Genomic DNA, 27,752 nt, shown 5'->3' on the forward strand with positions numbered 1-27,752 from the left:
ACAAACTGTAAGCACCTCCCGTGTACTTTTGGCGCTCGTCGCTGCCCTTGCATGTAACCCAGCCAGGAATACAGGAATGACATGTTCTTCAGAGTTTTAAATAGAGCCGGAGAGTTGAAAATAGTTTTGGTCTTCACCGCCACTCGCTGCTTTTGCACAACTCTGTATTCCAAGGCCTTGCCTATCTTAAATTTATGTAACCAAGTAACCATAATAGCCAAAAAAGCACGAGGGACAACCTGGAATGTTTTTTTTTCTGGTGTTAATTATCTGTCTCTGCAAATCCTATAAAAATGTATCTCCATGGTCTCTTAATAGAGGCTTTGTTTGAGCATTTCTCCACAGCACAGCTGAGATTTTAAAAACAGATTCAACCCATTCCCGTTGATTGTTCCCCTGTTTGGTTTATCTCAGTTACCAATGGAAATAAGCAGTAATGAACTATACTGAAAGGTCATTTGTAAAAAGCTTTTTATGGCAATTTACTTATGTTTTGTTGTTATAGATGTTGTAATGGGACTTATTCTATACTGAGAGGAGCTTCTAAGTATATAAACACCCAGAGGGCTACCTTAAAGTTTAAAATTAAAGTCCTCTCCACAAAAAAGAAAACTTTTTTTTTTTCCAAAACCTAGGTGCTCATAAATTTTTTCTAAACTGCATTTTCTACAGAACTTGGTGGCTCAGCAGCTACATCTGCTAACATAAGGCCCGGTTTGCGGAAGGCAGGTGGAATGGGGAGGGCTGGCGGAGGTGGAGGGGTCAGGGGTGGGGTTGTGGAGGGCGCACAAACAGCGGACGTAACGTGATCACCAGAGACCTCCTGAGCATGAGCCTCAGGATTGTGAAAGTGATTATCGTGGGGTATAATTGTAAAACCGGGACACTCACCTCCTGCTGAAGGCATGCAACCCACCAACGACTGTAGCCCCCACTCCCACCCACCCACCTCCTCCTCGCCAACTCCTTGACCTCCGCCACCCCCACCGTCATCTCTGCATGCCCTTAGCAGCTGACCCTAGGAGGCCCCACGCAGGGGGAGATAGATAGAAGCAAGCGAACTATCCTGTCAGCAGCTGCCCTCTGGCATTCTGGGAATCTGCCCCCCCGATGGGTGGGTGAGGACAGGCAGCAGGTGCAGGGCTCTCCGTAGACACCACCTGGATCTCCACCAGATGCTCACACCTGATGCATTCACCTGACACACCTAAAATAAGAGCTGTTTGTTGTCTCGCCGCAAGCTAGCAAAGATGAAGGAGAACTTCGCGGTCGCTCTGGTACGAATTGTTTCAGGAGCTTTGATGAACATGTGCGGAAAGGGAGCGTGATTGATCACGGTCAGGAGGGTCACCTAGGGGGCTGCCACAGAATGTGCCACCCTCAGAGTTCACAATGCCAACAGATGGTACTGTAACATTAGGATCGAGTTACATTGTTTCTAGGATTCAGTTGTTTATTCACTTTTGGGTAGCAACCTGTTTGACCCTGTCGTATCTCACAACCAATTCAGCTCAGCAGCTGTCGGCCCCCTTTTATGAGGTATTAGCCTATACATTATGAAGCATTTATTCTGGGATTCATGTTTCAAAAGGAGCACTTGAGGTCACTTTTTTTTATTGTCTGGACTGTACAAAAATACACCGCTCTGTGAAGCTACAAGGTGCCGTAATCGTTTCTATCGTATTATCGTTTGTGAAGTCGAGATGTTTGACCTTTAAGAAGACGTCGGGTTTCACCTCGGCAGCTCAGTGTTTTATTTCCAGGCGGTACACCTGAAGAGCTCCAGCAGTTTAGCGGTTTTCAAGCAATGCTCATGAATGTCAGTGATTTATTTTCCTGGAAGTTCCTGGAAACTGGCCAGGTAATGTTTTCTAATATCACAGCAGTTGTTGCCTCCAGGCACTTTACAGGCAGTATGACTCAAATGAAAAAAAAGAGGAAGAATCATGTTTGCAATTTTCTTCCTGTACTATATTTCTGTTCGTCTATGTTTCTTTTTTTTTTCTTGTGTCTTGGCAGACCAAGGTTGATGGAAGTTAAGTGTTATCCTTCCACAAACAAAGACAGACTGTAACCCTATCATTTGGCACCGGAGAGTCAAGGGGCTTTAGACCAGACTGTTTCAGCGCTCTTCATAGAAGCGAACTAAACAAACCGCAAAACAACCTCCAGAATTCATGCATATCGAGACTTTCAGAGGATTTGCCAGGGTGCTTTAGGATTTTTGAAACGTGCAGCCAAACCCATGTTATTTGGGCACAGAAGGGTCCCGGGTAAATGATGCATGGATGGAGCATGTACACGTTACAGCCCTCAGTGGTGCGGATTGGCAGGGTAAACCAACGCCTCAGCGTGATGGATCTCTCTTTCCCATCTCACAGGCAACAGCTTTATCACAGGACAGGGAGCCCTCCATATTTTCCACAAGCGAGAAGGAGAGAGAGACAGACAGGAATGAGAAGGAGAACCAGAGCTATGGAAAGCCTGGGAACCAATAAAAAGAAGGAAGCCCTCTCCTCTTGGGTACTCCATTTTCCGTTCCAACTGTAGTGTTTTCTTTAAAATATTTTCACCACATATTTATTTTTTTTCTGGCATACATCTTCATCCTGTATTTCAAGTCGCTGTAAAACGAAAAAAGAAAAAGAAAAAAAAACTCAAGTGTTTACTACTTCACAAAGCTTGGAGGTTTGTTTTTCCAGCCTTTTACTTTCATTCACTTAGCAGAAAAGTATTTTACACTTTTCAAGGTTTTTTTCTTTTCTTTTTAAGGCGTTGTTCGCCAAACATGGAATTGTTTTCCCTTCTGCCTGTGTGCTTTAAGGCATGGACTCTGACACACTTGCCATGTGTGCTATCTGCAGCTGCCTGTGTGGTGATAGGATGGCACCAAACATGCCTTTTTCTGGTGCTCCACTGGGGCATACCCAGTGCCAGTTGCCCTGGCAGGGTCTGCCCCGCAGGCATGGGCAGAGGCTATGCCAGACGGCACCCCAGGCACAACCTCTGTTTGACTGCCCAACCTCCGTCTCCGCGCAAAAAAACACAGAATTATACTGTAGCTAAGCTTCAAGCGCAAGTGTGCGTGTGTGTGTGTGTGTGGCTCTTGGAGTCCATTGGAAATGAGGGATTGGCGTTTTTCTGGCATGGCTGACAAAGAGGCCAACACATTATTTTCTTCAGATGTTGTTTTGGAGCTTTCAGCACCTCTGTAACCAGCGTATTCTGTATATTCCTGCTTGATGATGAACAAAGAGTCGCGTGGTCGTGATGATTGAAATAAAACATGCTGAAGATTAGGATTTGGCAGCACTATAGTCCGTGACCAGAGAGCCTGCACAATTTTTTAAAACAGCTAATAATGGAGGTGGTGAATGGAGAGAAAATGACAGAGTGGCATTTAATCTGCCTTGAGAGCTATTTTATTCAAACAGAAGCACTGCGGATCTACTGCATGTGCGCTTTTTCAAAAGCTACCTGGTTCCTCAAGTAGAAATCCAGCTGCTCAAACAAATGCTTTACACAAAGTCTATTGTATATCTAATAAGAGAGGTAGGACAGCACAAAGGAGCCACTGACAGAGTTATATAGCAGGATTTCTCACCACAGAGTATCAGTTTTTACTGTATCACAAATGTTCTGTGATCTCATACGGAGCACAGATTTACCGTCTCTTTCTCTTTCATAAAGTCAAACAAGAGTCGTTACCACTTCAGCTGCTCTACATTTAATTTCCTCTGTTTTATTCATTTGGAGAAAAGATGGTGTACAGCTTTCACTAACTACCCCCCCCCCCACCCCCCTCAAATGTCAGGCTGCTTGATTAAAGAGAGGAATGTGTTAGAAAATGAGTTTGCCACCCCAGACCCGTTTATTGATAGATGGAGTGCAACAGCGCAGTCTGCGTCTTTTTACATAAAGATGGAAGAGGGTGATAAAGGGTCTGTGTAGCGCAGAGGCCGTGATTGATATGCCCACAGAGGAGTGCAGGGAAGCCACCCAGTAATTCAATTAATCTTAACCTGAACACTAGTAATTGCTACTGTAACTAGGTCTGACTGTACATTAGACAGCAGGGAGATTGCTGTCAGAGGAACATGTCTGGCTAATCGAAGTAGGAAGGAACATCCTCAGTTGCTCTGGAGTTGCACAAAGGGGCTTCTCCTTTTCCACTATTATCCTTCCTCCTAAAGATGAGGATTTGCATGTTAATAAGAGGAGCAGGGAACAGATTCCCTCCGTTCGGGACCAGCGTGAGAGCAAGTGTGAGATGAACTATGTGGCAGGGGAAATTATGGATGCAAAATAGAGAAGCTTTTCATTGGGATTTCACTTGACACGTTCACGCAATAAAGTTACGCAATCAACTGTGAAGAAAATATCCATTTATCATAAGAGTCCTACATTTTGTGAAATGTCATTTTTTATTTCTTGCAGTGGTTCCATACTAATATATAGACATATTTATATATATGTGTTTGTTAATGAAGTCACAGCTAGCTGCTGCTAGCTTATAGAAACTCTGGCTCAACAATATAGCTATCTAATAACCAGCGCTTCTAACGCTCACTAATTCCACTGTTTTAAAATGACACTCTTTAGACTATTTTATGGTTTTGTAACAATTAAACAAGATTTAAGGTGTCAATTGTTGAATTTAAGGCTGGGACGTGGAATTAGTTACCATTGGACAGAACTGAATAAACCGTCTCCCTGTGTTCTCAGTCTTTATGCTAAGCTAAGCTAACCAGCAGCTGGCTGCAGTTTAGATTCAACAGACATGAGAGAGCTATAGCATATAACTCTCAGAAAAAAGCAAATTAGCCTAATTTGCAGAGTGTGATGTCTGGTTTAGCCTAAGGTTGAAACGTCCAGCAGTGAGGGTGTGTGTCTCATGTTTGGTTAAGGTTAGGCCTATCAAACAAACACAGGTGTATTCTTTATTGGCTTCAGTGATCGGAGCAGGTCATTGTTTCCCTCTTCTCCTGTGTCCAGCTCCTATTGAACTCTAGAACAAATGCATCTGGACTGTCAGAAATCCTTTGAACACCCTGACATATTGATCCCATTGTTTCCTGTGAGAGCACGGCAGACAGGAAGACAGGACTTTTTTCTTTTTACGAGTTAGTTTTATGCATTCTTCGGCAACCGGACACCTTCGAGAACATCAGATAAATCAGGTTTACAGTAAAATCTATTTTTCTTTTCTCACACCCATCTCCTTCTCATCGAATTGTGAAAAACATCAGTTTACAAGCCGGACGGACGAGCTCCAGACGTGATGCCAAGAGTTTGTAAAAAATAATAAAAATAATAAACTGACTGTTCTATCGGTACCTTATGTTTCAATCCTACGTTATTTCAGTGGTTTTTATTTACGCAGCTGGCTTGTTCTGGGTCAGTCTTGGTCAGTTTGGAGGGCGTAGGGTGTATCAACATCGCGGAGCCTTCGGGACTTGACATGAGCCCAAGTCGTTTTAACCGTCGAACATGTGGCGGGGCTGGGGCTCATTATATCATTATGTTGTCAGGGCGATTGTTTATTCTGACATCTTCGATTCACATACAGTCACATCCTCCTCCTTGCAGTCACATCATCAATAGGGGGGAGGGAGGCCGGGTTATTTAGAGCCAACCACCGGCGCCGACAGATGTACGAGATATAATATTCATTCAAAGTCCTCTCTAACAAGACAATTGTACAGTATGTGCTCTATGCGGCGCGGCTCCCGGTGCCACCTCCTCGAACACACCCCCATCAATTATTAATGCAGTCAATTAGCAGGGCTGCATTATTCACCAGGAAGCTGTGATCACATCCATTAACAGAGCTGCTTTGCCTCATTGTGGCTCTCCCATGCGACACCCGCGCAGCCCACCGCCCCCCGTCCCTCACCCAGTGTACATATTTGACCACCAGATTGTGTTTCCAGCACATTCATGTAGTGCTTTGTTATTTTTGTTACTTTTTTCCTTTTTTTTTTTCTCCCCCAGTTGCCGCCTGTCAGACAAAGAATTTAATTATGTGGGCCTATTCAAACGAAGAACCGGCAGCTACTACAGCTCGTTAAACCTAGAGGTTTTTATCTGTAGCACTGTTACTGGGTTAATTGCATCAAACAGAAACACTGTCGAGAAAATCTGACCTCGCAAATAAAAGTAACCTTTTGAAGAAGGGAGGAGGAAGTAATGTTTCTGCTGTCCTCCCAACTGGTTCCCAGAGCTCCACGCATGCAGCAGCCATCCTGATTGCTTGTCACTGGGATTTATGGACCGAACAGGATCACTTCCTGTTTTTCCTGTGTTTACCGGACACACAGGCGGGCGGCCGCGCATTTGATAAAAAGTGATTTATTTTCATTTGCTTATCTGCTTAATTGATGTCCCCCAGGCCTCCCTGACAGCCATAATTTCATTATACAAACAATTTAGAGAAGTTTGATTAACACAAATGAGAGTTCAGGGCCCCCGCTGGTTCGCATGTTGTTGCTACACATTCGGAGTCGCGCTTTTCCTCACATTGACTCTGTCTGCCTCAGCCCTTGCACCACAGTCGTTAATAACCACTATCACAATAGACATTCGCAAGAAAAAAAATAATTATTACTCTGTTCAATCATAACGAAATGCTGTAGTGCAATTTTACTTTGATTACTAAACAGTCTCATGTGAGAACGCCTGCATCGTTTTAATCATCATACTGTAATTTAACATGTGTTTCACACCTTACTGAGCCTTGGCTCGCTGGGACGAGCCAATATGTGGCTGATTTAAAAATCCTTACCTTCAACCAGATTCTCATTATGGCCATTGAGACGCAACTGTATTGATTTTGTTGTTTAGGATTCACCACAAGCATTGATTTATGGCCCTTCGGAGACAACTGAGTGTAATTAGGCTCATATTGTCAAGGGTTCAACCTACGATCACGTCAGCTATAGTGGTCCTCATTGATGATTCTGTGCTTTGTTTGCTACCCCAAATGTTAGTGTGAGAGCTAATGGAGAGGCCCTAAACACTCACACAGACAGGCATGCACTAGAAAGCATGTACGCATACACACACACACACACACACAGAAACTCAGCATCGTGGGGCAGGTCTGTTTCTGACATACCATTTATTACATCATATTATTTTCCACTCAGCCCAGCAGCAGCAGCAGCAGCAGCAGTTGAGAATATTCTCTTTCACCGCCCTGTTTTTTGCTCTTATGTTTCATTTCTCTTTCTCGTATCCAACTGGCTTTTAAACGAGGGGTCGGTTCTGGCAAGGCGTAAATCCAGCAGGAGGGATTTCCCCCTCACCCACAAAGCTTTTTACTTCTGGCAAATGAGTGCCACCGGGTGCTTTTCTAGCTCCCCCTGATGAACTCTTGGATGCACATTACAACAGAAATGGCCCTTTTAAAAGAGCTCTTTTGGGCAAACACGCGCACGCAGGCACAATCAAAAGGACGTCCCATCGCAAACATATGTTTGCACTCAACCTATACTCTACAGTTTTGCAGAGAAACATGTGCACACAGTGTGATACATTATACACAGAAACAGGTATTCACCAGAGCGAGCATACAGTAAAGGTCTCTGTTAAACCCCATATTGTTTGAAACACTTTTACGCCATTTACTCTGTAGGTTTACTCTTGCATTAGCCCATAATGTAAATGCAAATGTGATTGAAAGTGGTTCATAATAGCCTCTATATTCCACTGTCATGAATATGAATGGCATTAATATGCATTTCGTTTTGGTTTGCTTCTTTTCTCCGTAAATGTGTTCCCTTGAATGATCGTTCACACCCGGCCCCTCCTCATCATTGTCTTTACACTCTATTTATTTGTTTTCTAATTGTGATTTGGACGGACCGTATTTATTCATGCCACAGCCTCTCTCTGTATGGAAGGCACATCCGTCATTCAAGCCTGGCAGAGTAACGGGCACAAATATCCAGCCATTATCTCTCTGTAGAGTACTCCCTCAATGTTAATGTGTTTTTGGGACGATTACATCAATGTGAAATATTGAAAAATAACCCCCCTGATTGATAACATGAATCATCAAGCATGTGTCCCCTCCCCCACCTCGAACACCTCATTTGCCATATCCATGACAATATGCGTGGGGAACTGCCTTCATGCAATCACCTGCTCTACATGAGATCGGGTTTACGGTGCCGGCTGAGTAATCAGACGAGCCGCCGCCGAGAATTAGAAACATTCGTTACCGCAACGGCGCGGGAAAACAGCGGACGCGGGCCTTGGCTGCGTAATGCCCTACATAAATACACCGCAGACCTGCTCGTAAAAGAATGAAGTGCAACATCCCTCATGGAGATAACTGTTAATCTATAGCTGTTCAAGTGTAAGAGCCTTTTTTTTTAAGTCAGTCTTCTAGCTCAGCTCTGAGGCTTAACCATTTCAGCACTGGAGGTAAAGTATTAAAATTAAGCGCAAGTTCTGCAGAATAACCGGTTCATCTGGAAGCCATGGCAGCAGGGCTTAGCTATGTATCATGGTTTCTCTCTCTTTTTCCCTGTCACTCATGATTATACGGCTGAGATCCTGCTCGCGGTATTAGTAAGGATATTTCTCATATCAATATGTGAGAAACAAAAACTTGATTTATGTGTGGAGTGGTTGAAGACCAAGCACATCATGTAGCCGTGACAGCGACCCTGGTTGGGAACACCCATCTTTCCCTGAGTTTCCCATCTGCCTCTATATGCCAGACATTTCAAATAAAGGCAATTATGCCGTTAAATATATGATAATTTAGCTTGTTTTTATTCACAGCTTGCTCAGAATCTTTAATTTTGATGAAAGAAAAAACATTGTAAGATCATTAAATCCGGCCATATGTGTGTATATGTATAGCAGTTAACCAGTTAATTGACCAGAAAAGTAATCAACAGCAATCATCACAAGCAAAGATATAAAATACTGTCTAGTTTTTTTTTCTCTTTATGATTGAATGAAGTAATTTAAGAAACAGCTTCATCTTGAGGAGTTTCCAGTCATTTTAACAGTCATTTACATTAAGCTGCCATTATTCAAAAATAAATAAAACTGAGACAGGAGTTCACGGGTGGGAAGCCAGTGAGGGATGATGAGTGAAAAGACGCCGACCCCATACTACCAAACTGGAGAACAGAACAACAGGTAATAAAACTAAAAAAGAATAAAAGAGAGAGAGCTAATGACATTGCAAATGAAGAAAATCTGATCAGATATCTAAAAGCAGCAGCCTTTGTGCCAGTTATGCTTCTCTTCTCACTTTCCAGCACTGGCAGGGGGGAAAAAAAAGAAAAGAAAGCTCCACTACCCCATATACACGCGGTCCTAACCCCCGACAATGAGGTTTTGCCCTGTAATTACCTTCTATTTCTGAAACCATTCGTCTTTGCTCACAAGAGCTGACAGGCTAAAACATTAGCACGTTGTCAGCGGCTCATCAGACGCCACAGTTCTCCGTTACACTTCATATTATCTTGCGCCTCGAATCCAGCTTCCCAGATGGAGTTACCTCTCTGCAGTCTGGGGAGGAAGAGGAGGTGTTTTCCCCTGTTGTGCGGCCAGTTTAGTTTCGACCGTGATGGGGGCCTCCTGGTTTTCTCACTGGGGGTCTGTCTGTTGAATTCTGGGTCACAGCCCAGCCCCAGGCAACCGCTGGCCCCCGCCTCAGCCATTCGGTGTCGTTTTAAAGCTCCCCGTGACATTCCACAGTGGGTGATTTTTCACCTTTTCTTTCAGCGACAACCTGTTCTTCATCACGCCCCACCTCGCTGGCACTGCTCACAATCACCGCGCGCTTGTGCAACTGGTGCCGATAGGGCGACGCGACCCCCCCCCACACACACACACACACACACACACACACCTCGCCACAGCGTCACCTGTTCGTTATGCGCGGCCCTGCTGCCTCGACAGAAATCAGCTGCACCCAAGTCCCTTTTACCGTGGTGGACTATTTATTTAATGGATAATGCAAGGGACGCAAAATGGAAATCATGCATTCGACCATGTCTCTCTCTTCCTGAAACTACATGCATTCTCATCTCTGCTGAGCATAAATCATTATGGTAACTTGTTATTACCAAACTCATTATTTATTCTCCAGGATGTTTAAGAAGAGAGATGAAGAAAAAAAATTACCTATCAAATATTTAAAGCTCCTACTGTAGATGTGAGTAAGCGAACGCCTCTGGTTGTGTCTCTGTGGCACTACAAGCTATAGGAGTGGAAGAAAAAAAAAATCTCCAGAGAGATTGTGCGAGCCTGTTTGTCGCGAGTTTATGTCAAATAGACGCGATAAAGAGGGAGCATCCGTACATGCTAATCTCTGCCGCTTCATGCGGTGGCAGGACGGCGCGGAGAGGGCGCGAGCTCGCTGGGTGCTGCTCTCCCCTCTCGCCGTGGCTTGGCACAAAGATGAGGGAAAGCGATGCGATGGTGCCAGGCGCTTTGTATTCTGAGCTTGCGAGTGGAAGGATGGATGTTGGGAGGGAGGGGAAGGAGGAAGAGGAGGGAGGGAAGAAGAAAATGAAACGGGGAAAGGCAGTAGACGGAGAGGAAGAGGGCTTGGAGACAGTGTAATCACTTTTACACTCCCCGATGCTGCTGTCCGCCTAGCTGATGCTTGACTCTTATCCCCATCGTTCTCTGCACTCTCCTCTCCCAGTATCTCACAATACTCCCCCCTCTCCTCTCCTCTCCACTCACCACTTACCCCCCCTCCTTTTATTCAGTCTAAACAGAAACTCGACCTCGCAGCTTTCGTATGTGTTGCATATGTGCGGCACTGTTTTGCTATCTTGTTAACTTTCTGTTCAGCTATAGGTAAGCCTAGACTCTTGACTCCGTGTGCACCTAAAACTGTTTAAAGTTAACTGTCAAATATTTGGCTTTCATTATGTTACAGCTCTCGAATTTCATGTGGAAATTATGTTTTACTGCCTCTTGCCCCTCTGCTGCCTCGCGGGTCCTGAGACAGAGTACTGTAAGAAAGAAAGAAAGAGAGGAGGAACTGTAATGCAATTCAGCGCGATGGCAGCTGAAACTGACACCAGCTCCGAGGTAGTCCACGGTGTCTGAGAGTGAAACAGAAAGATGTTCTGAGTTCGCAGCGAAGCGATCTGCCAGCCCCCACCCCACCCCCCCATCTCCTCCAGCTCGGTTGGCTTAGATACTACCTGACTAATTTTGGCATCTCTATATGCTTGCATTTGAAACAGAACAATGACTCCTTTTCAGAAGTTGTTCTATTTTAGAAAATCCCAGGCGGTTTACAGTCAGCTCTCAGAAGTACGCCAACAAGACTCAGACTTGGGCTTTCAACCTGTCAAGTTCTTACTTTAATTGTGTGTGTGTGTGTGTACACATGTGTGAGTGGTGCGGTACAGTATGATTTAGAAAGCAGCTATTCTATGCCACCCTGTTATTATCAGTTGCGTCGATGTGCCAACCTGTTTTGTGGCTAAGTGCAAGATACCAGAAATATTTTGGCAGATTAAAACAGACACTCTGGATAATATTTTGGTTTTTCAGGATGCACGTGACCTATTCTCTGCAAGCGCTGTGTGACACAATCTAATTTATAATGCAGTTAACAATGACACACACACTTACAGTGCAGGCAAACACCACGCCCAGCTTCTTCTTCCTCCTTCCTCCTTGAATTCCCAGATCTCTCATTTTGTTTTTAACCCCATCTTCATCTATTGTTTCAAAAACTATTCTATATTTTTCTTATTCTCTGCAAAAACTCCATGAAAAGAGCAAAACTATGTATGAATCGATCCGTGCGTGTAGCCAGCTGTGCTATAAACCTCCATTGCTGTTCATTATCTATTAAAAACACATCCACATGCCACACCATTACACCGGGCGACACGTTCCTTCATTACCATGAACATGGGGAATTTATCTTTAATCTATCTTCCCACACACACCGTTCCTCCTGCCATAAACACTCACTTATGGAGCAGATATGTGTTAATCTGCAGCTGGAAATAGACCCAGATAAATGGGCTATTTTCACATGTATTCCCATCTCCTATAGGAGCCAATCAGTGGTTTGCCACAGAGAGGTCAGGGACCGTGGACAGTACTGAGAGTCGGGCCAGTATAATGTTGGTTTTGGTCTTTTCACGGGGGTTTTAGGGTAATAAAAATGACGCCACGTTTACTGTAAATGCTACCGAACGGTGAAACCTCCTCCCTGTTGGTAATTAGGTCACTAAGTCACTCATTTTTACAGGAGCTTCCTACTGGATGTTAATCAACTGTTCTGCTGAAACTGAATCTCACTGTTCTGTCTCTAATGGAAAACAGATGCAAGCAAAAAGAAGGATTAAAGAAAGATTTTATCAACTGGTGATTGTTCATGTGTTGAGCTTGAGATCAGCTGCAGTTCATCATCGTCTCAGGGTGTTTATAGCAGGGTTGGTTAATGGAGCAACACTTGATAAGAATATACTTCACACTGCATTGACAAAAAGATTGATATTGGGATTAATTTAACATGATAGCAGACACACTAGGCGTTTTTAGCTGAACAAATAAACTGAACTATTTCTGCTCATCCCTAAGAGTTTGAAAACCAAAATGCTCTTTGTGTCGTGTACGAGAAGAGCCTCTCAAGTCCACTCACGTTTTCCTTGCACTGATAACTGTAATGAAAGCATCGTCTCTGGTTTTACAAGACGGTGTTTAATAGGCTGCATTTCGGCATACTTATTGGATCATAGAAGAAGCGAAGAAGCTGAGGACCGAGGAGGAAGAGAGAGAGGTGGAAGAGAATATGTGAAAAGAGCAGCGTGTTCTCATGGAGAGTCTGTTTTATGACTGAAGAGCCCAAAAATGTTGGAAGAGGGAAAATGAAAACTGAAGTGAACAGTTTTCAGCCTAATAAAAGGAGACAACGTCAAATGGTTTAAGTGTTTCTGGTGAAGTCAGTGCATCACTCCACGGAAGGAGGAGGAGGAGGAGGAGGAGGAGAAATGTTCAGGAATGCTAGTGCCAGTGTGTCTCAGTGTAGGAGGGGGGCGGTGCGGTGCGGTGTGGTGTGGTGGGGATTGTCTTTTTGCCAGCCCATCATTTTACAGCTGTGTTCGTTGAATGAGCCGAAACTGGGCTTAAGTTATCAGACTTTAGCCTTTATATATATTTTTTTAATCACAAGCCTTAATGTCTTTTTCTCTGAGCTCTAATATTTGAGTTGCCTTTTCTCTCAACAAGCAGCAGAGGAGACACACACACACACAGTGTGCCACACACATGTGCCAGCAGCAGAAATGTGGCCTTTTTTTTTTACTGACAGTCTATACGGCATATTCAGCAGCCTGAAATGTTTATATTGAATGTTTCGGCAGCTTGAAAATCACCATGGTAATGGTCCCAAAGACAAAAACCCTCGCCTTTTGTCATGGGTAATTATCGCAGAGCAGTCCCCTCAAAGCCTTCCATTTGGCTCTGAACAAATTCACATTTAATTTAACTCTGAAGCATTTGACACAGGATTTTTTTTTGTATTCAAATCAGGCTTAAATGTTGAATTTGAAAACCCATTGAAATGGTTTGCGTTTGAGTCAAGTGGTTCTCTGTGATTTTCTCCCCCACTCAGATTATTTCAGTGCAAGAAACTATAGAGAGGAGAAGGGGATAAGGAGCGCTATAGAAAGACCACTTGAAATTTCTCTAATGAAGCCACCTTCACTGTATAAGCGAACATTCAAGAAACACAATACCTTGAAAATGAGCTTTGGTATTAAGCCCAAGTTTAGGTGTCTTATCTCCCACAAGCTGTTGAGACCTTAAAAAAATGACTTGGCAGAAAGGAAAATAGCAGAGAGCTGTTGCCAAAGCCGATCCCCAACTGGAGCTGCCATCTCCACACGCTCCGTCTCACACTCGGTGTAACTCTGAACAAGTGGGTCAGAGAAATATGAAAAAGTAATGCGAGCGCTGTGTCTGAGAATCCACTCATAGAGCAGCGCAGCCCACGTGATGACATCAGATACAATACACAGCCCCTCCGTGGGTTATATTTAGTGGTTAGGTCTTATAGTCATTTTCTTTAATGGAACATGAATCACTAAATGCAAAAAGTATATATCCTCGTCTGTGCCGGTTTTTCAGACTCTCCAGGCGGTAATCACAATCGGTTCCACGTCTCGGCTAATTCGGCTTTCGCGTTGGCTCGCTCTCACCATGTTTTATACTCGCCGCTGAAATGCATCCAAGAGATCGTGTGTCAGTGTCACTGCACCTAGCCTGCATGGAAACCCAGGTATAAATCCACCAAGGCAGCAGTTGTGGGCAGATTAAAATTCAATTGCTCAAACCACCAGGGGAGGTGTAAAAGAGGTATTGCAACCCAAATCATGGCATCGCTAAAACAATGTTACACATGTCTAGCTTTAGGCTGTAGGACATACATATATATAGACTTACACACATTTCTCCATGATCTCAAAAAGGATGACGTTTTTTCTCTCGTGCCACCGTGAAGTTGACTTTTGTGGTTTTCAAGTAAAAGGTCTCGACATCTATTGGACGGACTGCTGTGAAATTTTTACACACATCAGGACGGGTTTGGTGAGCGGTCATCTCCAACCAGATGTCGACACCTCTCTCTCTGTTATTCTTAGCTCTTATGTTAAACGCCGTTCCCATCAAAGTCATTTTCTGAGGTCTGGAAAAAAGCAGCAACGTGGTTGTAAACAAGCCGTACCATCTGAGCCACTTCTTAAGTAAATGCACATAATGATGCCTCGTTGCACAGGAAAGCTGCGCACACACACAGCGATTAGAATTTCAGGAAGTCAAAGCTGGACCAGGAAGTCGTCTGTAAACTGTGGTTGATATTTACAACAAACAGTTATTTGGACTGAGTTTACCATGTGACTCCATTTTCCACAGTATGTTTGGATGAGTAAGGGGTTTATATAACACCTGTAGAATCCCCAAGAATTATTGTACTGTTATATAATCGTATAAAAGACCAATTGTTGATGGGAAATTCCATAACTGTGTCTTTTTTATTTCTATTTTTGCACTCTTTCTTCATCACTTTCACCCAGCTCACCCACTCCCCTCCTCCTCTCGACCCCTCTCCTCTACGCTGATACGCAGTCTCCGCTTCTTGATGTCTAAAAGGCTTCATATGGCGTGGATGTGTCCGGCATCCTTTCTTTTTTTTTTTTACTACCCTCACTCACTCCACTCTTCCACCACAGTTAGAGAGGGTGAATAATTCACAAGCAAGTTGCCATAAAGATAAAGCTTATTTTTCTCCCCTTATGCAATAAACTGGGGACTTACACCGAGGAAAAAAAAAAAGAAAAAGAAAAGGATTCTGTTAAAAACACTGCTGATAAATTTATAAGAACATCCTGCAAAGCTAACTCTATAAATGTTTTACTAAATCACATAGCGCTTGTTGTATAGAGAGGGGAAAAAAAGAGAAAGAGAGAGGTTCAGTGGTGAGGCGGATGTCCAGCAGGGAGATTTATTTATACAAGATTGTATGTAAAAAATGTTTTAACTACGCTGCATGATACAATATTATTCTTGTGCTCCATTTATAATCAAGTTCACCCAGTAACAAATCGCATAGACCTGATTATTTTTTCTGTCCAGACGTTATTTATGAGGTCTCTAATATCTGAGTGAGTATTGAAGAAAAAAGTAGAAATTTTCCGAGTGTATCCAGACTTTCAGCCGAGATGAATTGCAGTGGCAACGGGCCAGCATGTGTTTGAATACTTTCACCAGCTACTAGCCTGAATGACTCTTACGACAAATGAGGATAGTCAACACAACTTTGCGAGGCTTTGTACAATTTCCCTTGTTGACTTTCTCCAGTCCACTCATGTGCTGTTGATTAACTTTCCTTTATTGTTTTTCTTCTCCATCTCAGTCTGAAGGGAGGACACTACATTTCCCACTTGTCTTTTCCTCTTAATGCCTTTTTAACAAACTCTGTTTTATTAATGATTCTGAGGTTTAATTTCAAACATTTCTTTTTCCATTTCCCATCCAATATCCCGCTCTCCCTCCACACACAACCACCACAAACTCCTCCACATCCTTGCCCTCTAATGTGAACCTCCTCTAATCATCAATCTGACTCTCTCATTTGAAAGCTGACTTCTTCTTTTTTTTTTTTTTTTAGTTTCTAATCCACAGTGACATTGTTATCTTATGTCCCCGGTGTCATGCAGGGTTTCCTACGTGCTCTTTATCAAAAGCTTGTCATTTCCCAGAGGAAAACAGTGGACCCTGTCCTCCCATGTTGTTTTCCAAGAATAGGCGACTCTCTTATCTAGTAATTGTACGTCTCTCAAAATTGCTTCCTACCCCCTACAGTTCCCATGTACCGCTCCAGTTTCACTCCAGTATTTCCAGCAGCCCACCCTGGATACTTTTGTCTTGGTTACAAATTGCTTGGGACATTTTTTTTAATGCACAAATAAAAGAGCTACTGTCAGTTCTGTATAGAAAGCCTGACTTTGACTTCCCATCTTCATCATATCAAATTTGGCCTGTATATAATGAAGAGAAAAATCACAACCGCATATTGCGATTTTGAAAATGAGTCACAATTTTATTTTCAGTAAAAGATAAACATCTTTGTAGGGGTTTGTATCAAACATGCATGATTAATAAGCTGGGACAGCACATATTATACCTTTAATTTAAAAAAAGAAAAAAGCTTCTACATTTGTGCGACTTCAATAATATTTTGATTATTTGTTCAGCCTTATATTAAATGATTGGGGGGAAAAAAACCCAGAGGAAATCAGTGCAAACAAAACCTAAAACGATGGCCAAGGTTTTATCAAAACCCGAGCTGGTTTTCAAAAAGCATGGCTGCCGTTTCAAACACAGCTCTCCACTCATGTACAGAGGGAGGCTGAAACCATCCAAATTTAATTTGAGTTAAAGGCAGCAACATTTAATATCAGTGCTTTGGCAGGAGCTGACCTTTTTCACAGCAGACATTTTGGCATGTCATAGCAGGAAGCTGGCAGCGGAGCACACTGATTGCCCTTGGTCTGAGCCGATGTCCGAACAACAGACAACACCACATACTCAATTTTGTTATGGAAGCTGCGATTCAGACAGCAGTAATCCTGTGTCACCATGTTGGAGGAGGTAGTTAACTGTCCAGCAGCGGGGGAGGATTTAGAGCTGTAAAGTGCAGGTGTGCAGACAAAGGTGACACAGTGCAGTGGATTATAAATCCCGTGGAAAAAAAAAAAAAAAGGTCAGGTGGGCTCACGGTGGAGGGCTGAGACTGTCAGGGTGATAAAATGGATGACTGCCCCGATCGGGACAGGGTGCCGCCGGGAGGATCACGTCTATAATCCCTGAATTATAAAACACAGTAGTTGGATCTCTCACTGTCCAGCCTCAGCTGATGAAAAAATGTGCTTATTACGCAAAGAGGTGAATCAGAGTTTACAGCAAACGTGTCATTTTGCTGTTCGTTAACGTTTCTGTGGGAATCTTGGGAGTCATTTGCAGAGGCTGCTGTGGCACACGTAGATCCCGCCTCATGTGTGGCAGCGCTGCCCCAGCCCGCGGGGCAGGTAAAAGCCCTATGTGTTGTTGCACAAGGTTGACGGAGCAGTAAAGCTCCGAGTTCAGAGGAGTGGGCTCTCCCCCCTCGCCCCTCACCGCACAGCACAGCACAGCACAGCACAGCACAGCAGCCATTACCCTAAATCACCCTCCTCCTCCCCCTCATGTCTCTCTGACCTCCGCCAGCATCCACTGACCTGGAAAATATCTGGTGAGTCCAAGCCACCGAGAGCGGCGCTGGCCCTCGCTTCGCCTGCAAACAGCAGAAATATTGAGCCAATTACAAGATTATTATCTGGTGGTAAGGGCAGGGGGAACACTGTGGGAGTGTATTTATGCTGCCAGGGCTCCCCGCTGGAGGAGGAAAAATGAATCAAAGGGCTTGTGGGGGGAGAAGTGGACAGAACTCATGCCCACTTGCCTCTATGTCTTTACAACTCCTGTCAATTGACAGACGTTGGCCCTGATCCAAAGCCCTTTTCTATAAAAGGTCCAGGATAACACCAGGGAATGGCCCATTCTGACCTGATCACTTGTTAGTTTTTTCCCGCCCCTCTCCCTGGTTCATATCTCATGCTGTCATATCATGTGTGCACCCGACCTTATGGTGCATTCATACTTTGTTGGCATTTATAAAAATAAAAAAAAACAGGCAGACATGAGTCACAGCCTGTACAGTATATAAAGGCAGAGCCGAGCCAGTTTTTTGTGAGTGAAATTCGCTCAGTAGGGAAAACGAAAGCGGCGACGCATCAAGCTCTTTATTCCGATGTGGTTACTTTATAGACGCGCCTACAAAGGCTGCATTGAGTGATGTACTGCACATTACTGTGTACGTTGGAGTTGTTTTTTTTTCTTTTCTTTTTTAATAGGGAGTAGAGTTGCCTGAATGAGTCCTGGCATCTCTTTGCAGCTAGTCAGTTCCATATGAGAGGGATGACGTACAATTACAACACGTGTTATGTTTTTGTTTTGTCATGTTGCGCGAGATGTTTGTTTGTGATGGCCCACATTTCCCACTCATCTAAATATTTTTTTTTTTTTACCGTTTCGCTATATAGCACTTAACTGCACGTCAAAGCAAGGGGGATGTGATTTAAAGGTAGGCCAGGGTTCATGCGCTGTGTTTCTTATTTGGGTTTGGGCCTGTGTCTTGTTTCATGAGTGGATCCCGCTGCCTGCGTTTCATGCATCAATGTGCTTAGGGAGTCGTATTTTAGCAGCGCGATGAAGACATCAAAGCAGAATGTGGAACTGCAGTAAATCTCAAGCACTTGGACGGTTTGTCATCTGTTACATCACCTACGCTGCCAATAAAGTTTCATTACAAAAGCACAGCATGCCGTAGCTGTAGAATGGAAAGAAATACCCCAGTGTAGTTCACTCACTTTAAAACCCAACTGTTTCTTGTGTCTTTGCCCAACTACAACATAAAAAGCTAAGAACTGGAGTTCATTGCTTGTATTACACTGGTGTTCATTAGTCACTTACAGTGTTTCTTGACTGACACATAATTAATCAACAGTTTATTTTTATTACAGTAACTGTTTAGTCTATAAAGATTTAAAATCTAGTGATATTATAAAACTTTTTGTACTTTTGGTTCTGGAAACATAATATTTTCAATTATTTATTATGTATATTTAACATGGGGTTGCAATACATCAACCTAAATACATGTGCACTTCCATACCTGGACTTAAAGGGATAGTTCAACATTTTGGCAAATTGGCCCATTGCCATAATCCCTATAGTCATAGCAGTAGGTTTCCTACCTTTAATTGTCGGTGCAAGCTATTTTTAGAACGGCAGAGCAGAGCCGTGAGCTGCTCAGAGCTATGCTACGGAGGCTAATGGGGTTTCCCTCATCAAACTCATCAAATACACAATCCAACAACTCCAAAACACTCTGGTGGACAAGTTGTGACCTGCACATTCACCACACTATGAGATAATAACGGAACAGAGTTGTTTTCGAGGTAAATTCATGCAAAACCGCTGATGTGCGTTCCAGTCGTGGGAAGTTTTTTATTGAGGGTTAGGGTTAGGGTGCATTTGCCTCTAAAACAACTCTGTCTCGTAACGTTCCGTTATTATCTCATATCGTGGTGAATGTGCAGGTCACAATTTGTCCACAAGTGCGTTTTGGAGTTGTTGGATTGTGTATTTGATGAATTTGATGAGGAAAACCAAGAAATCCCATGAGCCTCCGTAGCGTAGCTCTGAGCAGTTGAACTATCCCTTTAAATATGCCTATCTTCATGTTGCACACCATATGACTTATACTTCACCTACCCTTAACCCCTCCCAACCCACGGGCCCCCTGCCCTCTCGCCCCCCCACACACCACCGCTGTGAGTGCGCCGACCACGGAACAAGCTCGACACATGCCATCAAATATGGATGCTTCCTTTCATTTCTTTTTCATAACACAATAATGTCCTGGTTTTTTTTTGTTTGTTTTTTTGCATCATGAAGTCGTGGCGGTTCTGCAGAGGCAGTTTCAGAAGTCGAGCGGTTCCCAAATCAGCATGTTGCCAATACAGGCAGGAAGACTACCTGCACACCAACATCAGACAGACATCTCTCCTTTTATCAATAATTACTGTCCATGTTCTTTACTATTGACTTGTCAGCTTAGCAGCCTTCCCCCGATGACACCGGGTTTTGTTTGAAAGCACCATTACATAGCCTCACTCTGGACTCCTGGGGCAGTGGTGCAGAGCTAATGTGAGAGGAAAGGAGCCTTGTCCGTGTTCCTGCACAGCTGTGGAAGAGGTCACCGATACTGCAAGGACTTGGCGGCGGGGCGGGTCAGGTTGTGGTCGATGTTGCCAGCGGATGTCGACACATCGGTGCACCTGTGTTGCTGCTCTTGCTCTTATCGACCGCTTCCTGCGTGTCCTCCCCACTTGTGCTGACCCTGTGCTCCGTTCCTCCCAGAGAAAAAATCCACTCAGGATACTCAACCACACAGAAATGTGTGTGTGTTTTTGACATTGGCCCTGAAGGTATTGACTTATGCCTTTTAGATCTGGTTCGCTTTATCTGCTGAGCTTGACCGGCCTTAAAAAAAAAAAAACAACCGGATGGAGAAGTGGCGAAGAGACAGAAAGTCTGAGTCTGACGTGGCGAGACACTACAGGCAAAAACACTGTTTTTTCATGCACTGATCAATTTTGAGATTTTGCGCTATTTTTCTTCCTTAACATGTATTCTCTCAGAAAAGTCGAAATAAATGGTAGAAAATCCACATTACAGTGGTTATTTTACATGTTGTCTCTTTCATCAGTAGATTTCTCCAAAATTTTCAAAAAGCCCATGTCATGTCAGGTATCATTGTAAAGCTCTCTCTCTTGAACAGTGATGTAGGCTCCAAAAATTGTCATCTCCTCCGTATCCACAACCAATCGTAAAAGTACTATTTACATTAACAATATATGGAATTTTACAGTACAAGTCTTTAAAGGCCATTTTCTCAAAATAAGTTTTTCCTCAGACTCTGAGCCCAAAGTCTCCACTTCAGCAGCAGTTAGAGACACCAAACCTTTCAGTTTTATTCCTGTCTATATTCTGAAGGTTTTGGGGGGGAGGGGATTGTTTATCTATCATTCAAAGCCTGATTTATACAATGTTTTATTCCTAAAAACATGGCGAAATTAGATTTTTTTAGGGCTGGTGACAGTATTTTCTCATTTGATAAAAAGGGATATCCAAAACTTCTGACTCTAATATGTCAACAAAATAAAATAAGAACTTTGAAAGGGGCTTTATCCATTGTTCAGATTTTGGTTCTGGAAATGTATGCAAATTAGCGTATATTTCATTACATATTGCCTCATTTACATATTTAAACATAACATTTGACAAAACTTGTAATACAAAAAATATTTGTCTTAATGTAAGTGATCAACTTTGGGAAGTTTCATGGTGATATGTGTTATAGTAGTTAAAATTTTTGTGTCTCCCCTTAATTAGCAAAGGAGGAAGGTGTTGTGGTGTCCTGCAAAATCCACAGGAGGAAAAAGGAGATCAATGGTTTCTTTTAACATGACCATGATCATGATCATTCCCTGATCTATAAACAAGTCATTTCCTGTGTCTAAACCCAACCAGACCCCAGTCGTAGCAGTGTCAGATCAAAGAATCCTCTAAGTTTTGCAACAGTGATTCATCTGACGTCCTTGTCAATGAGCAACGCTTGTAATGTCATGTTGTTGTTTAGTTGTTTAGGACTTGCCGGAGAGAGAAGCCCTCAGTGAAACCAGCCGTCACATTCGTCACGACAGCTGGTGTCTTTGAGAAACGCGCTGTGTTTGTGTAAAGCTTCTTGGCCCCATCCGCGAGCATCTGGGTGCCCTCCGTCTCATTCCACTGTGTGTATGTTAAACGGAGCATGATTGTTTACCAGCCGCTTTGCAAGGCAGAAAAACTGCTGCCCATCACATCAGACAACGACACACGCCGGTGAGCATAGAAGCCGCACTTTGATCGCCGCCGAAGGAGCCGATGCTTGGCGCCGCGCGATCGCATAAACAGATCTTGAACGGTGTTGAACGCTCTCTCTGGTCGTTCTTCAGAAATTTGTCAAGAGGACGTTCCTCTCCTTTAGGGTCTCGGCAGTTCTGTCACGAGCAGAAAACTGTGTGCGTCTACCCTGGGAGCAGCCGGGGCCACTTTGTCAGCGCCGGTCCTTCGCTCGCAGCAGCAGCAACCAGCCAAGCAGATGAATAATTGACGCCTGCATTCTGTACTTTGGTGAATTTTAAAGCTGTATTCTGCAGAGGCTCTAAATGGCAGGGGGAGGGCACGTTAATCATTCATGAGCTGCTTTTACCCGCTTTGCTTAGAGTCACTGTCCTGAAGGCGGGAGGGCAGAGGGAAAGTGGAGAAAGAGTAGTGGGAGTGAAGGTGGGGGGGAGGGTGGCATGGCCAAATCGGGGTAAGCCTGTTTCCCATCCCCGTCTGTGAGTTTGATGCAAATAAGGACAGAGGATGAGGAAAATCTGGCAAAATAAAATCCATACAACATCAAATATTAGTACTTTTGGGTTCACCTAGCTGAACTGTCTCTATCTAAATATACTTTCATCATTACGATTTAATTTCACGGAGGTGAGCACATTTAGAAAAGAGTCTGTGCCTCTAGTTGAACTGCAGCGGTGCACCTACAAATAAATCCCCGAAATCTGGTTTCAAATAAGTTTGAGATCATGTGCACAGCTGCAGGAAAACTGAAACAGCTTCTTGATGCTTCTCCGTCATTTGTTGCAAACTATGAAAAAGGACAGGAAGGTGATCAATTATGCTGAGAGGGCCTTTGGGCACCGGTATCAATATTTGATATGCCGTAGTGCCATAGCATGGGTATAGAGATTGAGATTCTTCTTTTTGCACCATGTGAGAGTGAAGAATACTCCCCCCCTGCCCCACACACACAAACACACTTTTTCAAATGCACCCAGGGGAGGTTGGTTCTTGATTTCATAAGCCCTCAGGCTACATTAGGGAACACTCGAGGCAGCATCTGCACACCATCAACCACAAGTGTCTTTACATCGAGAGACGAGTCTGAGCGTGGTCGCACCTGATAGAGATCAAATAAATAAACTTGTGCAAACAGTCCGTTAGCAGTGTTATTCTTGATTGATTGGATTCAGAGTCTTTGGTGACTTAGCCTGAGTTCATCCAGTTGTAATGTTTATTGTAACAGGAGAGGTTGTACAACTGTGTCAGTTGCTCAGTGCGCTTCAGTCAGAGGAGCAGGGTCAAGCAAATATCTCACTTCTCTCCTTTCCCTTCTTCTACTTCTTTTCTCCTTCAGGGAGCTGATGCCTAAGACCCTGGAGGGCCAGATCACCATGGAGAAAACGCCCAGCTACTTTGTGACCAGAGAGGCCCCGGCCCGGATCTCCGCCATGTCCCGGGGCACCAAGCTGATCGTGGTAGTGAGGGACCCCGTCACCAGGGCGATCTCAGACTACACGCAGACTCTGTCGAAGAAGCCCGACATTCCCTCTTTCGAGAGCCTGACCTTCAAAAACAGGACTACGGGGCTCATCGACACCTCGTGGAGCGCCATCCAGATCGGCATCTACGCCAAGCACCTGGACAACTGGCTGCAGTACTTCCCCATGGACCAGATCCTGTTTGTGAGCGGCGAGCGGCTGATCAGCGACCCGGCCGGAGAGCTGGGCCGCGTGCAGGACTTCCTGGGCCTCAAGAGGATCATCACAGACAAACACTTTTACTTCAACCAGACCAAGGGTTTCCCGTGCCTCAAGAAGGCCGAGGGCAGCAGCAAGCCCCACTGCCTGGGCAAAACCAAAGGGAGGACCCATCCCAACATTGACCCTGAGGTGGTGCAGAGGCTACGGGACTTCTACCGGCCCTTCAACATGAAGTTCTACCAGATGACGGGGCGCTTTTTTGGCTGGGATGACTGAATGTGTTACCTGTGACACTGAGGACTGTGGGAGATACTATAATAGGATAACAGGGCCGCTGGAGGAGGGAAAAAGAAAAGGTTTTGAGAGTTAAGTTGCAATATTTCAAGAAAAAAAAAAGTATGCAAAAGATTACTGGAAAACATATTAATAATTTGTGTAAGCTAATAATAAGCAAAAAATATGCACATCTGATCTAGTAAAATTAGCCTAAATTTAAACATTTCAGTTGTTATTATACTTCACCCCTTATGTTGTTTTCTCATTTATGAATCGATTATTTTAACATTACTGTAACATGGAGGCTTTAGTCTGGTAAAACTGTGCCTTTTATTTAATTGTATAGTTTGTTATAAATTTGCAACGCAGTTCTCTTAATAATCTATATATCTATACTTTATATGTAAATATTATAGTTTTATTTTTCAAAATGCAGTATGATGTGAATATTTTTTACCAGAAAACAAGTTGTTATATTTTGAGAATATTAGAACCAAAACTTCACTTAAGTTTTCGCATCAAACCATGAATTTTTTTTGGTAACGTTTTATAATTTTTTTTATTTTACCAGTTTTTGAGAAATATTGCGACTTTAACCTCAACATTTTATATTTTCCTCTCAGCAGTGTCCATGTTACTCTGTGGTAGAAATACGGCCTCGGCACTAACCTAAGCAATATGTGGCTGATCCCGGGGAGACGGAGGCCCCGGTCTCTCCCTCAGTGGCACCTCAGATATGCAATCTTTCACTGTTACCACTTTTCATCATTGGAGCCGCCTCTAATCCACAATCATGGAGGTGTTTTCCTCCAAGAAAAGAAAGATGATTGAGTTATTGAAGGATTTGCGTCATGTCTCCCTGCACTATTTTTTTTTTTTTTTTTTTTGTCTTTGTCAGTTTGAGGGACTTGGCTGTGAGACAGTACCTATTGTATGCAGTGCTTCTTTGAGAAGATGGGTGAAATCCCATTGTGTTCTTGGGCTTTTGATAAAAGCTCTGAGTGATTCAACGCCATATTTTAAACATACATAGCTGCTTTCAAATTTTCTAGCAAAAAGAATATGAAAAGATAAAAATATATGTATTTTTGAAATGTATTTATTCAAGAGGTACACAAGCAGTATGTATGTATTTTGAATAACTTCCTCAGTGATTATTTGCTCTTTTATTATTATTATTATTATTATTATTATTATTATTATGCTCCCCCCATGCCTTTTTAGAGTTTTGTTTGATTTATACTGAACACTAAAAACATGTTATCCACAGTTTAATTTCAGGTCATGCACTCTAATACGTATTTTACTATAGCGTGGGAACGCTCATCTCCATGCCGGTCTCAGCCTCCAGAGCTGTGACTTCTGTTATTTCAAGAATTGTTTCCTCACCTTCAGTTAATGGAGTTACAGGCAGAGATAGCACTCGTTATTATTCGAGCAACAGCGACTCCGGTGGAGGGAGGAGACCCTCCACTGGGCCTTCCCAAACTGTGACTCAAATTTCCTCAACATGCCTCCCTGTGAATTGAATACACTTGATGTCACTGGCCTTCCTTGCCTCGAGGCGGTGTGAGTGTGTATGTGTGTGTGTGTGAGTGTGGAAGTTCTTTTTAAACCCAGGGAGCATGAGAACAATGGCTGAGTTGTGTTCCTAATTTCTGTCTACTCGTATTGTGAGCCACTTTCTAAAAGCAGATGTTCCTCAAAAGACCCAGAATACAACAATGCTTTTTTTTTCCTTCAGAAAAAGACCTAATATAGAAATGTTTTCTTTTTTTGGGGAGGGGTGGGAAGTTATGTTACCAATCTAACTGTGCTGTTCTGACTGTTGTTTACTTCAAGTTGTTGGGATTTTTAAGGCACTCATTGAATAAAAGATGTTATATGTATTAGCCTTTGTTATTTTTTCTAATCTTTTCTATTCATAGCAATGATTCAACTTCCAAACTGTATGCAAATCAGTGTGCATAATGTAATAAGGACACCATATCCACATTAAAAGTCATTATGGTGCTGCTCACGCATCCAACAAGCTCAGCTTCCTGCAGAATCAGAACAGCGCTCCCTTGCTGCCTCCCTATCTCCACTCTTACACCTTCACATATTGTCTCTGCTTATCTCCATCCAGCCTCCAGGGCACAGTGTCAAAAGGAGGCGCTGAGGATTTTGAAAGATACTTGCAATCTGAAAGTCTTATTTTAGCTCCGCTGGCAGCTCCTGGCAGCTGGAAGACTCCGAGGTGCAGACTTTTTTTTGGGGGGTAGGGTGGTTACAGTGTCGGAGAAGTTGGAGTAAAAGTCCTGTGGCTTAAAAATGCTTTCCTGGTGAATAATTATCTCATGTGAAAGTAGATCCTGAAACAATATTCAGATATTCTCCTAACTAAGCCATAGAGATACTTTTATGAAATCAGTCTTCTGCATTTTTCAGCTGTTCAACATGAACAAAACATGCAACTTTATTACATTCACACTCTGACCTGATCAACACAGTCACAGCGACTCCTGCCAGGTTTTGCACATTGACAATTCCAATAAAGTTTTACTCAAACTAGATGATGTCATCCCAAAAACTGCAGCGTTCCTAGCTGACTTATATTTATGTAGCTGTCCGGTCTCAGTAGAGACTGTGAAATAACTTCATTTCATAAAGTTCCTCTGACAGCAGCCGTACGGGGAGGGGGAGGGGAGGGGAGGGGAGGGGAGGGGAGGGTCGTGAATCAGCTCAAACTCACCGAACTTTGTGAGAAGATCTCTCTCCAAAACGTCAGACCATTGATCATCCGGGCACCTCAGACTTAATGTCGAATCACCGTCTATCTGCTGGAGATTTGGCTCGACTCTATAATTAACTGGCATTAAAATCAACATTAATCTGCTCAGCGTCTGCCCGGCTTTAAGGAAGCAGTCTGAAAGCCTCTAAAGAAATTAACTACAAAGTGCTGATATATAATGTATACGCTGTAAATGGTGATGTTCACTTTTATTTTTCTTTAGGGCTTAGAAATGATTCACCTAATTAATGATACTGGGTGAACTGCTGCCATATACTTAGGGTGAATCTTATCAGTCATGATGTATACCTCCCTGAATCACTGATTTGATGGATAACACTCAGTACGAATGTGTCACCATATTTTGTTTTACACCAACTCCCAAGTCTGGGTTTTGTGCCACAAGGAGTGTCCTACACTTGCATCACCTTCACTAACAGCATCAGATCCAAGCAACTATGTTTGGATCGGTGGCTTTTCCTCCGTTTTGCTAACCCTCCTCTCAGCTATGTGCATTTATTTTCAATGAAGCCGGCAAGAAACCAATCCATGGAGTAGTGGATAACGTTATATATCATATAAGTGTTATGATGTGTATATTTGTGTAGTCTTATCTGTCATAAACAAGACATTACTGGTTGTGCTGCTGTGCCGCCAAGATGAGAACTGGGACATCGGGTCGGTGGCGCTGATCTTGCAAAGGTTGGTTTTGGGCCACGAGACGCTACATGGAAGACAGAGAGCCTCAATTCTCCCTCAAAACAAGTTACCAGTCATTTATTTAAAGCAGAAGTAAGCGGAATGTTTGTGTTAATATAAGTCTTAAATAGTTATATCTTCCGACAGCAATCACTTACAGTGTTTTGTCTGAAACACGGGTCTGTCAGTCACTCTGCTGCTGTAAGCCGAGGAGAAAACATCTTGTATACTTTCCTTGTATCCTACAA

At 43.3% G+C, this 27,752-nt stretch overlaps 1 protein-coding gene across 1 annotated transcript in view; it reads left to right on the forward strand.

Moving 5' to 3' along the window:
• Positions 1-25,624, forward strand: part of LOC146967467 (heparan sulfate glucosamine 3-O-sulfotransferase 3A1-like) — a 31,075-nt gene extending 5,451 nt beyond the window's left edge. The window contains exon 2 of the mRNA XM_085762110.1: positions 23,411-25,624. Coding sequence (XP_085618236.1) covers positions 23,411-24,032 — 622 coding nt within the window. The 3' untranslated portion in view covers positions 24,033-25,624. The remainder of the gene's footprint in view (positions 1-23,410) is intronic.
• Positions 25,625-27,752: the final 2,128 nt, after the last annotated feature.

Source organism: Trachurus japonicus, chromosome 19 (genome assembly GCF_045865225.1).
Source record: "Trachurus japonicus isolate A0001 chromosome 19, Traja_1.0".
Taxonomy (NCBI): domain Eukaryota; kingdom Metazoa; phylum Chordata; class Actinopteri; order Carangiformes; family Carangidae; genus Trachurus; species Trachurus japonicus.